The sequence below is a fragment of the Sciurus carolinensis genome, chromosome 4 (assembly GCF_902686445.1).
Source record: "Sciurus carolinensis chromosome 4, mSciCar1.2, whole genome shotgun sequence".
Classification (NCBI taxonomy): Eukaryota; Metazoa; Chordata; class Mammalia; order Rodentia; family Sciuridae; genus Sciurus; species Sciurus carolinensis.
The window spans coordinates 167,451,403-167,468,150 of record NC_062216.1 but is presented as its reverse complement, the minus strand read 5'-3'; the positions used below and the strand labels follow the sequence as shown (position 1 = coordinate 167,468,150).

The window sequence follows — 16,748 nt, the reverse complement described above, 5'->3', positions numbered from 1 at the left end:
CGTGATTCTATCCTAACTTCATGAATTTGTCATTACCAAGCTCATTTCGGTTTCTTTCTTTAAGTGTACTGCACACAACCTTCAAATATTATGAACATTTCTCTCTCCCAGCTGTCACTACACCAAACTACATATGTTAGATTTCCCTAAATCATCTTGCTGTGCTCTTTACAGCTCTTCCGTACTCTGTTGATGTCTTCATCTAACAAGTCGCTCAAAACTTACTATAATTATTTTAGGTGAGGACTCAAGAGTGGAAGCCTATCACCAGTTCCTTCCAAAGTGGGTATTAATTTCCATATAACAAGGACAGGTTGTATTTCTGGAAAATAACAGATTTTGAAAAGCAATGGCAGCTATTTGTTGGCTCTTTAAACAACCCACCTGGGAGGGGGTTCAAAATCCCAGCTGCAATTGTGGGAATTGCTTGCTATTTATTTCATCAAAATGATTCAGAGGAAAAAGTGCTGTCCTCTACCAGGTCTTGAACCCAAAGAACTGTTTGCATAGATACTCGTTCCAAGATACTTCGCAACCTCCACCTCAACAGATGCTCTTTCAAATGTTTCATGACTCCTCCAGTCAGTCCCCATTTAAGGGGAGAAGAATGAGACCGCACGAGTCGGCTCTGCTGGCACGAAGGCAGGCCTAAAATTTCTATTTAAAAGCGGAATCAAAACATGTTTGTCTTCTGGGATCTATTTAAAACTTCAAGCCAGGACGAAGAAAAAAAATCACTCTCCATCCTGAATGGGCCTTGGGTGTGTCAATCACAGACAAGAGAGGCACACGTTGAGTGTCAAGGAGAAGAGAGGGAAACGGGGAACACCGAGGTGCGAAGCCAGGTAAGGAAAGCATGGAGTGAAGAAAGCCGTGGGCAGTGGAGAACAGATCCCCACACCCGACCCCGCAGCCCAGGGTAAACATCTGTGTCCCCTCTCGCCCAAGTCAGCCACCTGCGCACTGCACACCGCCCCGGTCCCAAGGTCCCCCATCTCCGAGACTGCCTCGGCTCGAGGGGCACCCAGCCCTCTCCTCCCACCAAGACCCCCTCCTCAGCACTCTTCCTGCACACCACCCCTCCCTCATCCCAGAGCGCCACCCCCAGAGGCTCCTCTCGCGCTCGCCCCGACTCCCCGCTCCCAGTCCTGGCTCCGCCCCCACTCCCCGCCCGCCCCTGGCCCCGCCCCCTGGTCCTCTCCACGCCCCTTGCTTGGCCGTCTGACCCGCCCACTGCGGGTTCGTTCGCTCTGCGCCCCGCCCCCAGTTCCTCGCCCCGCCCACCTTCTGCGCCCCTCGCCCCGCCCCCTCCGCCCCCTCCCCAGTAGGCGCTAAACCCTCTGGTCCGCGACGCCCGGGTCTCAGCGTTCGGGGTCCGCCCTCGCGTTCTACGTCCGAGTTAGAATCCTGAGCTGAAGGCCGGAAAGCCTAGGCTGCGGGGAGGGCTTCACCCTGAAAATCTGGTGGCGCCTGTGGGTTCCGGGGCGTTGAGTGACCGAAAGGGAAAGCGTGTGGAGACTGAGGGGAAACGCAGGCTGTGCGCGAAGCGCGCCCCTTCCTCGCGGGTGGTTGCCGGGTCCGGGGCTGGCGACGGCGTCCCGCCCCAACCCCGGGAGGGAGCCTGGGGGTCCTGAGGAGCTTCCAGCCGCGTTTCCAGTCAAGTCGGGCCGAGCCTTTCGCGGCCTCCCTGGGGCACCCGGGCGGCGGCGGCCTGGCCTCCGAGGCCGGCGGGGACCTGGTGCCCGCTCGCCGCTCCGTGCGATGGGAGCGAGCGTTTGGCTTCTTCATGGGCCGAGCGGGGTGTGTTGGTGCCCTGGGGCGCGGTCCGCGGCCAACCCTGGCTGCCTCCGAGGCGGAGGTCGAACCGGCCCAGAAGAATGATACGTGGACCAGGTTTTATTGTAGAGAACCTGATTTAAAAAAAAAAGAAAAAAGATTCTCCAGTGTTAAATTGAAGACTATTTACTGCCCCTCATCCCTGCTTTGTCCCCCGAGCTCCCTCTCCAGCCCCTGCCAGTTTTTGAGGCAGGGTCTGGTCCCGTTGCCCGGGCTGGCCTGGAACTTGCCCTCCTCCTGCCTCACAGGTGCGCCCCACTACACCCGCAGCACTGATCTTATATTGACTATTCACTTATTTTTACAAAATCTTTAAATTAGTCAATACTCTGAAGCAAAATATCGCTAATGATTTGTCAGTTACCCGAGCTCCTATTCACTATTATTAAGCAGGAAAGCATTCATTATACATGAGAAAAAGTAAATCTGTTTATTGAGAGTAGTCTAAATTGAGGTGATACATGCACAGAAGAAAGTCACAGCATCGAGATTCTTGGGTTGGCGTTAAACTGAAACTAAAATGTTAAAAGTAATAATTCTCGTGGGGCGCAGTGACGCTCGCTTGTAATCCCAGCGATTTGGGAGACTGAGGCAGGAGGATCGCAAGTTCAAAGCCAGCCTCAGCAACTTAGCGAGGCCTGAAGCAACATAGCAAGAGCCTGTCTCAAAATAAAACATAAAAAGGGCTGGGGATGTGGCTTTGTAGTTAAGCACTCCTGGGTTTAATCCCTGGTACCAAATAATAATAATAATGTAATAATTATAAAAAACATTCCAAATAAACAATGAAGATATTCTAGTCATAAACTGCAATAGGAATTGGAAAATGATAAAAAGTGAACAGTGTTAAGGAAAGAAGAAACTAAGCTTCCACATTCCCCCCACCCTCCACACAAAATAATGCCACAAACCCAACAGAAAAGATAGACCAGCCTAGTTTCTCCAAAGCATTTCTTCCGTCTTTGGTGACTTTGAAATGAAATCAAAGAATCTTTTAAGCAGAGGATTTTTTAAAAACTATATGAACTATAACTACTTCCTAAAAACATTTATTTTCCCAGAATTGACTCTTTTACTGCTGAACCCTTTGTTTCAACATGAAAGAGGATCAAGTTGTACAGGAAGAACCAGGATTCCAAGATGACGAGGTATAACAAATATGTTGAAAAATACATAGATATTCAGTCATTTCACACACAAAAATCAAGTTCCTTGATTCAGCTACTATATTTAGAAACAGTAGAAATAAGAAATAGTTATGTATGGAACAACTTGGTTGTCAAGGGGTGTTAAGATTAACTACTTAGCAACTGGCAGTGAAAGGATTTTTGTTTTGTTTTCGCAGCGCTGGAATAGAACGCAGGCCCTCATGCATGCTAAACAAGTGCTCTGCCCCTGAGATACACACCCAGCTCTGTGTGAAAACATTTCAGTAACTCAACTGGCGTGGCCATACTGGTACCTATGCACTGGTACTGAATAGGAGTCTGGTCCTAGGAGATGAAGAACAAAATTTGGAGGGGAAGAATGTTGAGAAACCATTTAAAATAGATCAAATGTTCCACTGCTTTGGGTAAAGGTTTTAAAAGTTCAGGGAAGCCATGGCAAAGGTAATTGGCTTTGCAGACCTTTCAAAGTTGGTGCTTCTTCTAAATATGTAACAATGTGTTTGAAAAAACATTATCAATCCCACCTCAGTCTGCCTGGAAAAGTGGAATTTGAGGCATTTGGGGGTAACCTGTAACAGTGAATTAACTCTTTAAAAAATATGAAACATTTGGATAAGAAGAGTCAAAACTCCCTTTTTTATTTTCTGTTCCATTTCCTTTAGGAATCTTTGTTTCAAGACATCGACCTATTACAGAAACATGGAATTGTAAGTAGTTTTTCAATACCATGTTAAATTGTCCAATTCAGAGTTTCTCATAGGCATCTTATAGGCATTTGGATGATTCTTTGTATATTTTGCAGGGTGGGTAGGCGGCTGTCCTGTGCTTTGTACAGTGTTGAGCATCATGCTTAGTACTCCAAAACAACCTGGTTCCAGTGTGTGACACCCAAAGTGCCCTGAGACCCTAACAAAGAAGTGGGCAGACCCAGGATTGCCAAGTGCAATGAACTGGGGGAGTTACTGACAAGAGCACAGTTCTGGACATCAGGAAGACCAAACAGATACCCGTAATATAGGTTAGAAGGAGGGTATTTATGTTGGTTAAAATGAAAGTGACTTCATCCAAGGATAAGGACACAGTATGCCCCAAGAAAATAAGAAGCAGAAGTCGTCAGGACAGTGAAGATATTTAGCAAAGAAATTTAAGAGGGAAAAAAGTATAATAAAGTTAGTTTAGTGATAAATTTTTAGTATAATTTTTGATACCAGTATAGAAGTGAATTCTGTAAATAATGATATGGGTGTGTTTAAGGGAAGAAAGCTTAGAATTTTCAGGCTCTGGTTTGTCTTTAGAACTCTGCAGGGTATCCGCAAGGGGCATTGCTGGCCAGTACGTGAGTCATAACAATTTATGTCTGGGGCAGGTGGGCAAAGCATGCTTCCTCCATATTGCAGAATAAAGTCCTGCTTCCTGATGTCAAAAAAAAAGTTACTTCATCCACTCTGGAATGTTTCTGGTTTATCTTTAATATCAAAGAGTCAGGCACATTCCAGGGTCCAGTTGTAAAGCTCCACATTCCACCCTCATGGTTTGGTCTGTTTATAGTAAGCTGGAAAACTATGCAGGAAAAAACAGCTTGTATTATTCTGGGGCAATTATGGTGGGTGTGACTGTGGTCATGTCATGTCAAGCTGAATCCATAAAACTGGCCTCCACTTACTCATTTCATGCCAGTAGCACACGATACTGTCACATGTACCCAGGAGTCAGAATTGTCCCTCATTGAGAACCACTAATCCAGTTGGAGATGTTCAGAATTTCCTCTAAAACCATTAACCATTCCTAATCTGCTTGTCTAGATTTATTCTGTTTATTATCATAAAATTTAGTTCTATTTGTCAGGCGACTGGATTAAATGATGTTGACAGAAATGCAAACTTTGAGTAACAAGCTAGGTAGATTTCAGCAGTAAACATTGATGGTAAAACTTCACTGACATTATCTTTTGAAATCCTCCTACTTAAAGTCTTTCTGTTGGTTTTAGAAAATAGAAGCAAGAAAAAAATGCTAGTCTTTTGGTGATCTTTTTATTTGCATTCTCCTGGGGCAGAAGGGAAAAAAATCTTTCAAAAATTTAGAAGAACATTTTAGTAATGAAGTTCTATAGAAGGAAGGAGCTGAACTGAGGGGGAGAATGTGTGATAAATTTGTTAGTTTTTCTACCAACTGACTTTTCTTTTGAATTCCCTGTTACATTGCCATGGTCTCACTAACATTCTTGGGAAATCAGGGCACAGCCAGAACATTTGGCAGCCTGCTGGGTATGTTCTACTCAGACATTTCCAGAACATTTGGCTACATGGTGGGTGGGTTCCACCTGGTTGCTTGTATAAAATTGGCATCGTGATGGCAGGAGATGGACAGGAAAGCACATGACATACATAGTACGGGAGCCTTTTAGACTGGCATTTTATCAATCTGTTGTGCCCATTCTTTTATTTACAGAACGTGGCCGACATTAAGAAATTGAAGTCAGTAGGCATCTGTACCATCAAAGGGATACAAATGACAACAAGAAGAGCCCTATGCAATGTCAAAGGGCTTTCAGAAGCTAAAGTGGACAAGATTAAAGAGGCAGCCAACAAACTCATTGTAAGCAAAATCCTTTCTTGCTGTTTTAGTTTAGAAGGGTTTCATCAGTCTTTGTAGCCTTTCTCATTATGAATATGAGAAACTATTGTAGGAATTCTGAATTCCTGTAGATCACAATATATGATTCTCCCAAGTTAACATTTTAATCATTTTGGTTCCAAAGCAATATGATCAATTTCTGAAAGATTGAGGTAGGGGGTTAAGAGACCTGGAACACTATTTAAGGTAAGTATCTTTACCAAAATTTTCCATTTGTCTCCCTTTATGGTACTTTTGGCTTTCTATTTATCTACCGTCCCTTCTGTCACTCATTTTTTTCCCATTTTCCTCCTTACTTTTGTCTTATCTTCTGAAAGATACCTAAAGCTGTTGCAAAGAACTCAGTACCAAGGCAGTTGCTCTCACCTGGTGTAGGCCAGTTGATGAAAGAGCATCGGGTGAGCAAATAGCAGTGGTCGGGTCTACGTGTGCAGCTGAGATAGATATGACCATGGTGATGCTCACTGAGGCAGCTGTGCTCAAGGAACCATACCCTCTAAGTGGGCCCATGGATTATGAGTGGCCCATGCAGCTGCCAGGCAAAAACATATATGCCTTTGACCCAAGCTTTTGTGTGGAGCTCTTGGGGACCACTAGAAGTACCAGCTCTGGAACCAGGAATGTGCAGAAAGATAGTCACCAAGATTAAGCCACTTCATTTCTGTTTGTATGTATGAGTCTCAGTCCCAGTGAGCACAGAAACTGTCTTCACCAACAGCCCTTTGGTTTCCTCCTTCTTCAGAGGCAGTCAGGGGTGGAGAGAGATGAAAGTGGCACTGTTGTCCTGAACTTGAAAAAGACCCAGCTATACTACTTTGAACCCATCCCACTGCTGTAGCTTTGGGTTCACTCAGTGTATTCACAGGTCAATTCCATAACTGCCAGTGTATCTAAGGAAGCATTCAAGCAGTACCTGGGAGCAGTTTGGGAAACTACTGCTTAATAACTCCTAGACATTAGTCTTCTTTTCTTTGGAAACCAAATCTCATTATCAAAGAAAAGAAACCCTCTTTTTCTCAAGCACCTTTTACTGCACCCCAAAGTCTTATTCTTTCTTAGTGAAAGCTAGACCTGGGCTTGCTCTTCCTTCTTCTAAGTTTTCCAAAGTTTGAGAACAATGATCACTATATGGAATAACAAAGGGAAACACAATTGATAGCACAGGGATCCACACTCACCACTGCACTGTGCAGTTACACCACTGCCCAAGCTGTAGCTCATTAACTCAGCAAATATGTAGTGTATATATCTACCATGTGAAAAAATGTTGAATAATGAAAATAGGGATTTTTGTTCTCAAAACTTTTAGAGCCAGAAAAAATGATAATGTTGAATGAAATCATCTGAATCATTCAGTAAAATACCATTCTGATTTGTGCCATAAATATATTTCATTTAATGTTCACAGCTACCATATGAAAGAGACACTATTATGATCACCATTTGATCCAAAAGTGAAAACTGATTTACAGCATTATTAATTTACCCCATATATAACTAGTAAGTACCAGAGATACAATTTGAACCTAGGAAGGGTGGCTCCAAAGTTAGGTTTTTAATGATGATCTGGTCTGCCTTCAAAGATGACAGAACTGTAGCTTATACCAAATGATGACCTTGATAATTGAGCATATAGTTTTTGGCAGCATTTCAAAATTACAACCACTATCTTATACCATTTTTGAACCTATCCTTTTATCTTTCTGTAGGAACCAGGTTTCTTGACTGCATTTGAATATAGTGAAAAGAGGAAGATGGTTTTCCATATCACCACTGGGAGCCAGGAATTTGAGTGTGTATCTCAACATTTTTTATAACCACTAAGTACAATCTTTGGAATACCATGTTTCTTTTCTTTTATCTGGTTGTTATTTCTACTAAAATTGGTATAAATAGCTTCTTTTTTTGGAGTAGTTTGTGGGTTTTTTTCCCCAAAAATACAAATGGAAGCAAATTACAGACCGCTTATAGGAACAGGATTAAATTTCTTCCAAGAAATTCAGACCCAAAATATAAGTGATTTCTGAATCAGTCTATGTTAATCTATAAGCTATTTTTAAAAATCACTTTAACTTTTCATTTCCTTTCCTTCTCCACTGATGAAGAAAGTTTCATTTCACTTTTTGGGCTTAAAAATCAGTCGTTAGCCAGGTGTGGTGGTGCACGCCTATAATCCTAGCAGCTCTGGAGGCTGAGGCAGGAGGGTCAGAAGTTTGAAGTCAGCCTCATCAATTGAGCAAGGCTCTGAGAAACTTAGCAAGATCCTGTATCAAAATAAAAATTATAAAGGGCTGGGGATGTGCTCAGTGGTTGAGTGCCCCTTGGTTTAATTCTTGGTACCAACAAAAAACCAAAATCAGTTATTAGGAGTCAGATGTGGTGGTCCATGCAGGTAGTCCCAGCAACTCGGGAGTCTGACAGGAGGATCACAAGCTCAAGGCCAGCCTCAGCAACTTAGTGAGACCCTCAGCAAATTAATGAGACCCTGTCTCAAAATATATAATAATAATAGTAATAATAATAATAATAATAATAATAATATCATATTATTATTACTAAAAGACTGTAGATGTAGCTCAGTGGTAAAGCACCCCACGTTTCAATACCCAGTAACCAAAAAAGAAAAAAAAAATCAGTTGTTAGATTGAATATTTTAAAATAATCCAGTACTGATTTTGTATTTCAGCAGGGACAATTTTAACACTTTTTTTTTTTTTTTTTTACTATTTTATGATTCCTAAGACATATTATCATCTCAAACCCATACAAATTGACTAGAATGGGTTTTTTCCCCTACCTTACTAGGTAGAATTAGTCTTTAAGTTAGAGTGGTGTTCAGGAGCAATTATAACAAAAGTAGTGTTTCCTCAAAGTATTCCTGAAAACCCTGGCTTCGTAAGAGACTGCAAGAAGAAAGGATTTTATAGTCAAGTATACCTCCATTTTGAATGTTCAATAAACAACTGAGGCTTCACAGATCCAAAACCAAACTTCTGCTCTTTGCCCTATATCTGCTCCTCCTGCAGGCCCCTCATCTGAGATCTTTTTACTGATCTTCAGACCTAAAATCTTGGTGTCATTCTTGCCATTCTTCTCCCCACCCCTCCCACCCACACACACTAGCTGTAATCCATTAACAAATCCTGCCTTCTAACTAATCTGTTTCCTTCAGACCTTGCCCCAATTGTTTATGCTTTACACAAGAACCAGAATGATCCTTTTATCCATGTATGTATTTTTTTTGGTACCAGGGATTGAACCCAGGGGCAATGACCACTAAGCCATGTTCTCAGCAGTTTTCTTTTTTTATTTTGAGACAGGGTCTCACTAAATTGCTTAGGGCCATGCTAAATTGTGGAAGCTGGCTTTGAACTTACAGTTCTCCTGCCTCAGCCTCCCAAGCCAATGGGATTATGGGCATGTGCTACCCACCACCTTTTAAAAGGTAGATCAGAACGTGATGCTCTGCTCAAGACACCCCAGTGACTTCCCATTTTATCCAGAGAAAAAGTCAAAGTCTTCTCCAATGTCTAATCTCATCTTTTATTCTGGTTTACTATGTACCTGATACACCGGCCTGCTTTACTTAGAATGTATCTGATACACACCTGCATCAGGGCCTTTGTGTTCAGTGTTCCCTCTGCCTGGAATACTCGGTCCTCATGTATCTACATGGCTTGTCATTTCTTTCAGGTTTACTAAAATGTCACATCTCAAGAAGTCCTTCTCTGATCACTTTATTTGAAAATGTAAACTCCCCTCCTTTAAGCTCTGTAGTCTTTATCCTATTTCTCAGTCTTATTTTTATTCATACCATTTAATAATGTCTGACATACTAACTTATTTTTCTCATTTATATTTTTGATTAATTAAATTTTTTGTGGTGCTGGAGGTTGAACCCAGTCTCACGTATACTAAGCCAAGTGCTCTACCACTGAGATATCTCCCCAGCACTTTACTTTTATTTTCTGACATCTCTCTAGGATGTAAGGTCCATGAGTTAAAGGATTTCAGTTTCTTTTGTTCTTTGCTTTATTCCCCAGAGATAAAATGGTTCTCAATAAATATTTGTTGAGTGACTGAATGAACACATAATGAATAAAATAAACTTAGGAAGTACAGTCTACCATATATTCTTCTTGGAGATTCACCATGCCCTCTGGCCTAGTAAAGGATCTATGCAATCCTTCAGTACACCTTTTTAACCTAGCATTACCCCATAGAACCTCCTCTCCAACCCCAGTGGAAGAGTCTTTAGGAAATCCTGCCTCAAGGCAAATTGATCAAAATCAGGTTGATCAACAAAACATTTGATTCTGGTGACAACTTGATATTCTCCAGTCGCTCTACCTAGTGACTTACCAACTTTTGCGCTTTATAAATTAGTACTATCACTGTGAGTCTTCTGGTGTCATTGATGTTTGCTTTTGGGCACAAAAAATATCACTCAGGAGCTAAGTTTTTTTTTTTTTAATTAATATTTGATTCATTAAAATTTTTCTTACACTTTTTAGTTCTTTTATAAATCTAGTAAATTTAAAGAGGGATTTTATGATATGGTTAACTAAATTTCCTTAAGTAATTGAAGTTATACATTTAGTATATTGTATTTCATCAACCTAAAAATAAACTCCAGAGAGACAGGTGCTCCAAAATAAGTGAATTCACTTGGGATTAGCAGAGAATTGCAATTTGGAGTACACAAGCTATGGCAGGCACAGGCACATCCAGGAGGGTGGGGGAGAGGAAAAGAAACCAAAGATTACAAAGACCAAAAGTTACAGGGGACTGTTACTGGAGTTGGTGTTAGCTTATTGGTTGAGACAGCCACTGCTAGGCATGTGTCCTTGTACAAGCATTCCATCTGGAACACTGCAGTCTTGAAGTTCTCCCAATAAGTCCTATTACTGGACCTATTATGTGCAGGAATGTTTTTTAATAGGTCTTGTTTGAATCTTGTATGTGTGAGGACTTCTATTCTGTGGACTTGTCAGGTTGTTTTGCAGTTCGACATAGTGACTGGTACTGGCAGCTCTCATAATTTCCTTTATGAACTTTGTCTAATTATTAATAAGCAAAATCTTCTCAATTACCTAAATATCTTTTGAAAACTAATAAACTTATGAGTATAGTGAGACTTTGGTAACTCATAAATGTTCAGATACTGTTTATAAACTTAGTTATCAACTTAAAAAATCATAGTTCTATGTCTTTTAATTATCCAGATACTATTCTGTTATTATAAAAAGACCAAATTTTCTTATATTTTAAAAAATTCTCAAGGAACAAATATAAAATCATCATGAAAATTACTATGAAAATGGGGCTGGGATTGTGGCTTGGTGGTAGAGTGCTCACCTCACACATGTGAGGCACTGGGTTTGATCCTCAGCACCACAAAAAAATAAAATAAAAAGTATTGTGTCCATCTACCAAAAAAATTGTTTTTAAAAATTACTATGAAAATGGTAAGTTGTGGGTTTTAATTTTTATCTCTATTTTTAAATCTTCCTAGATATAAAAACATTATTTCTACATTTAATTCTATATTTTCCTGAGTTTCACAAATGAAATAATTATATTATCCCAAATAATCTGGGTACCCTCCCAGGCAAATTTTAGGATTACCTTTTCAACTTGTTGATATTGCATATCAACCAGAAATTGTGTCTGGTATTTTTCAGAACTGTAGCCTTTCAGGGTGATTTTTCACAAGATGAGGAGACATAAGTAAAGCTCTCTTTAGTAGTTGCCTGACCTGTTACATCTCCAAGGGCAAGGTCTCCAAATGGGGTGATCTCTCAACTTACATGTCCTTTAGAGTTAAGTTACACAGGTCAGTATCTAGATTTTTGTGTTCTTCATTGAAGTCCGTGGACCTCACTAAGTTTGTATGTAACTTCCAACATTGCTTCAATTTACATTTAAATTGCTTTCTTAAACTAGAAAATGTAAATCTATTGGAGTATCCCTGTCTCCTAAGGCTTTGATCAGTGATCACATCCCCAAAGACTTACTAATAGAAACTACAAAAGTTTTTTTTATTTTAAAGTGTTCCTACCAGGTGTTAGCACAGTTAACACAATGTTTATTATATTTAATGAATGAATGAGATCGTAACTTAGATTTAGTTCTTTTCATATCAAGAACATTAAATGCACTAAAATATTGGGTTACCAATTAAACATATGCTGTCAAAACCTGGCAGTTATTCTTCTGACTATTAACATTACCTATAACATTTTTAAGCATTTTCTATTTGACATGTTGTCCCTAAAATTTGATTTATATGAGATAAGCCAATCATGATGACGATCTCTGAATTCTCCTAATAATCTGCTTTTTATGTTTCTCATTGTATTGAAAACTGAATATTCAGTTGACTTTTAAAAACATCGGCCCTGCACAATTTGAAAAATCCAATTAATAACCAATATCATTGGTTTGGAATGTACTTGCAAAACATTTCTCTAGCATGCACAAGGCCATGGGTTCAAACCCTAGTACTGTAAAACAACAACAAATAAAGACCATATATTTTAATTGCAATTCATTTCAAAAGAATAGTGGAGTGCCTGTAATCCCAGCCACCTGGGACGCTGAGGCAGAAGGATCACAATTTGAAAGCAGTGTGAGCAACTTAGGGAGACCTTGTCTAAAAAATTAAAAAAGTAATAAAAGGGGCTGGGGTTGTGGCTCAGTGGCTAAGAGCCCCTGTGTTCAATCCCATATGCCAATAAACAAACAAACAAACAAACAAATAAATCCTTACTTATCCATTTACTTTTGATATCCAGAAGTAAGAATAGCAGGCTTATAAGTTGCTTTGTTGATCCACCTGCCCATAAGCAGTATAGAACCTATGATCTAAACAAGTAGGGTGCCATTTGTTCAGACTAGAATTCCTGTTCATGTTTGTAAAAACAGGTAGATGGTGGGGATGGATGGATAGATGGCAGGTTACTAATATACAAATTCTTTCTCCTTTCTTTTAATCTCTATTTCTATGCCTGTTACTAATGCTTTCTTTCTATTTCCAGTAAGTTGCTAGGAGGTGGAATTGAAAGCATGGCAATCACAGAAGCTTTTGGAGGTAGGTGGAACCTTAATATTTTGTTATATGAAATATATATACATTTATGCATATCTATGTACATACACATATAATTAAACAACAGTTAGCAGACAAATAAGTTCCTATTTTGAAGCTTATGATGAAATCTCAATTATGTTACAAGATCATTTTGGGCTGCAAATCCATCCATTAATAGATGGAACTTATTGACATTTTTCATCCTTTTATCTGTGATTACTACAGAAGGGAATAATGTTTTTTCTCTTATTCCATCAAAAAGTAATTGACTAATGAGGTTGATCTTACATCTAAACAATGTATATTCCATGAACATAGAGATTCGTTTCTCTCTTCCCTGATTATGTACTCTCATTTTTAATTACAATTCATGTATAACTACATTATATACCCACATTTGATAATTCAGTATTTGCTTTCCTTGAGGAACTAAATTTGTTTTGTTGTTTCTGTTGATTTGGGGAACTAAATCTGGTTTTCATTTTTTTTGTTGACCCAGGTCTAGTGGCTTACCTTTTTCTGTATTTACTGATACTTGTGAGCTTATTTTTTAATTTTAATTTATGAGAGTTCCATGAACCTAAATTGGTAGGTAGGGAAATTTTCCTATAGCGAGACCTAGCTTCTGCTGGTTAGGGGTTGCCACCAATTTGAGATCTCTTCAGTTCCCCCTTGAGGATCTCAGTTCAGTGGGAGAGCCCTGGGTTTTCCTTTGGTGGGGGTCCTAAACTTTCATTATGTAAGTATTCCCATGGAAAACTGCCTTTAAATTAATTTTTATTTAAAAGACAGTTCTGTGGGAAAAATACTATTTTTTAACTATTGGTATTCATACGTGCAGAATCCATTTTGATACAAGAGGTACTTTTGGAGTGAGATGACAGTTGAGAAAAAGAACAATAATATTTTGAGGCCATGTGTAATTTTTTAATGAAAATATATAAAAACTAACTATGCATGTTTTTATTACCATTTCTATATTTCACAGAATTTCGTACTGGAAAAACTCAACTCTCTCATACCCTCTGTGGTAAGGACACATGATAACAACAACGTAATTACAGTAATAATTATAACTTTCAGTTATTCAGCCTTTACTATGTGCCAGCCGCTTTATATAATCTCATAATCTGAACAAATTTGTAAGGAAATTGAAGCTCAGAGAGATTAAGTTGACTACCCATGGTTACACAGATACCAGAGCGGGTTTTTGAATGTTTAATACTTGAGATGCTGTTGTATGTGTTGCACCATGAACACCTGAATGGAAATAAAGAGAAGGTAAATTGGTGGATAAGTGTGTTTGAGAGGAGAGGCATCCACTGTCTCAATTTTCCCCATTCCATCTTTTCTATATCATTTTATAAGAATGACACAAAATCAGGTTGGGGTTATAGCTCAGTGGTAGCACATGTGAGGCACTGTGTTCCATCCTCAGCACCACATAAAATAAATACATAAAATAAAGATATTTTTTTAAAAAAGAATGACACAAAAATCTATTGACACCTAGAATCCTTTACTTTCCATGAAGTAAAGTTGACCCTAAGAGAGACTTAAAAATAATTTTCCTAAAAAAAAATAAGCAAAATATCTCCTTTTTCACAAAGACACTACTTTGCATTTCTTTGACTTACACAGAACAAACTGGAATCAAAATGTCTGACTCCAGTCTTGACTTTACTGTTAATAGATGTGTGACCTTGGGCAAATTGCTTTACCTCTCTAATTTTCTTCATTAGTAAAATAGAAATAACGATAATGCCAAATCTTAGGATTGCTTTAAAAAGTAAATGAAATGATGCACATACTTGGTATAAAGTAACACCCTGGTGTTAATTATTGCAGTATAAAAAACAAATTAATTTTAAATTTTTGACATACATTAATTAAAAAGTAACTTAAATGAGTTATTTTACATAAATTATATTTGTCATCTTTTTTTAAATTTTTTTTTTTTAGTTTTCAGTGGACATTTATTTTATTTTTATGTGATGCTGAGAATCAAACCCAGTACCTCACACATGCTAGGCAAGTGCTCTACCACTGAGCTACAACCCCAGCCCCATTTATCATTATTTCTTATAAAAAGAAAATTAGTGGCCAGATGTAATGGTGCATTCCTGTAATCCCAGCTACTAGAGATTAAGACAGGAAAATTGCAAGTTCAAGACCAGTCTGAGCAACTTAGCCAGATTCTGTCCCAAAATTAAATTTAAAAATGACTGGGGACCTATCTCAATAGTATTGTACTCACCTAGCATGTGTGAATGAGCCCTAGGGTTTACTCCCCAGTACTGCCCAACCCCCTAAAAAAAAAAAAAAGCAATATTTAAATTCTACTTCCTTTTCTTTGGAACAACTAAATTGCACGAGTATTTCCCCTAGTGAGAAATGTTGAAATTCTTTATTGAATTACTGTTATCCCAGCAGAATACTTATTATTTCACCATTGATTAATAATGAAAATACAGTGTACTGTTCAGAAACTAAAGGATCTTTTTTTCTTTGCTAAATTTACTAAAGAATTGCAACCAGCATAAATTCAATGTTTATTTATATATTCATAGTGCAAAGTTTATTCACTCCTATTAATACTAATTTTTTAATTGCTCCCTAGTGACAGCTCAACTTCCAGGAGCAGGTGGCTACTCAGGAGGAAAGATTATCTTCATTGATACAGAAAATACTTTGTAACCCTTTTATTTAAATGAGTTGCTATTGCAATGTGATGTACTAATGTGACTAACAAAGAGAGTTTGTTTGAAATACATAATTTTTGTAATCATTCCATATATCATCAATAACGAGAAAAGACAAGGAGAAAAACAATTACTGGTCAAGTTCTCAAATCACTTTTTATTTAGATTTTCATTCTACAAATGGGTTTGGTGTAAAACTGACCCCCAAAAAAAGTAATTGAGAGGAAATTCTATCTTATTCATTTTAATCCTCTTCTCCAAAGTATTTACTCATAGAAGGCTTATTAACTCATTGAAACTATGGCCTCAAAGGGGAAATATGGAGAGAAAGAACACAGAAGGAAGAAGGGCAGAAGCTGTTTAGGCCAAGCAACTCAGTAATACCCTGTCTCTAAATAAAATACATAATAGGACTGGGGATGTGGGTCAGTGTTGAGTGCCCCTGAGTTCAATCCTCGGTAGCCGCCCCCCCCCCCAAAAAAAAAGAGAGAGAGAGAAAGAATTGCAGTTTATTGGAAGTGTGAAGTAGTCCAGAATACAAGGCTAGGCTAGAAAGGTCTCTCATGAAGGCTTTGAAACCACTTGTGGGCGTCAACTGAATACTTTTGCAAAAATCTAGGCAAGTAATGAGAAATCTATCTAAGTGGAAGAGGAACAAAATAATAATAAAGAAAAGGACAAGAAACAGGAAAATTGATAGGACTTAATGATTGCATTTGTAGACAAAGGAGCAGTTTGAGAAAACTCTCAGGATTTCATTTAGATATTGGGAGAATAATGAGGCTAACAATAGAATTGGGAAGATTATGTTTCAGAGAAAAGTGATGTTTCATTTTAATGTGCTGAATGTGAGGTACAGGAGGATGTACAAATGGCAGTAGGAAATACTGAACTCAACTTGAAGAAGGGGTAGGACCAGAAATATGGATGAATTAACCAAAGGTGGAGGAGAACTTGGAAGAGGGAAGAGAGGAGAACTAAGGACACAACTTTGAGGTGTGCCTATATGGAGGAAGAGGACTCAAATGAGGAACTTACAGAGGCAGAGGAGTAAGAGGAAATCTGGTTGTTGAAGCCAAGCAAGGGAAAGTTTCAAGAAGAAAAGAGTAATCAATAATATTATACCGAGGGGGAGAGAGAACTTTGGGAAGTATAGACTGTAAACTGAGAAATATCACTGAAATTGGTAATCAGTTCAGGGGTTGGGTTGCAGTAGGGTGAGGTGATGGAAGCTTCTTACAAATAAATACTAAGGAAGTGAGGCAGTATGTAATTGGCCAGTGGATGGAAGACAATATAGTTGGAGCAGGTATC

At 38.9% G+C, this 16,748-nt stretch overlaps 1 protein-coding gene across 3 annotated transcripts in view; it reads left to right on the top strand.

The window, feature by feature from the left end:
• Window positions 1-1,348: 1,348 nt before the first annotated feature.
• Dmc1 (DNA meiotic recombinase 1) overlaps window positions 1,349-16,748 on the top strand; it is a 36,732-nt gene continuing 21,332 nt past the window's right edge. For 2 of the 3 annotated variants that reach the window (XM_047550375.1, XM_047550373.1), the window contains exons 1-8: window positions 1,361-1,534; window positions 2,898-2,984; window positions 3,668-3,712; window positions 5,454-5,600; window positions 7,349-7,431; window positions 12,680-12,732; window positions 13,721-13,762; window positions 15,353-15,425. In XM_047550375.1, coding sequence (XP_047406331.1) covers window positions 2,934-2,984; window positions 3,668-3,712; window positions 5,454-5,600; window positions 7,349-7,431; window positions 12,680-12,732; window positions 13,721-13,762; window positions 15,353-15,425 — 494 coding nt within the window. In that variant the 5' untranslated portion in view covers window positions 1,361-1,534; window positions 2,898-2,933. Of the gene's footprint in view, window positions 1,535-2,897; window positions 2,985-3,667; window positions 3,713-5,453; window positions 5,601-7,348; window positions 7,432-12,679; window positions 12,733-13,720; window positions 13,763-15,352; window positions 15,426-16,748 lie in introns of all 3 variants that reach the window. The other variant, XM_047550374.1, reaches the window with a different exon arrangement.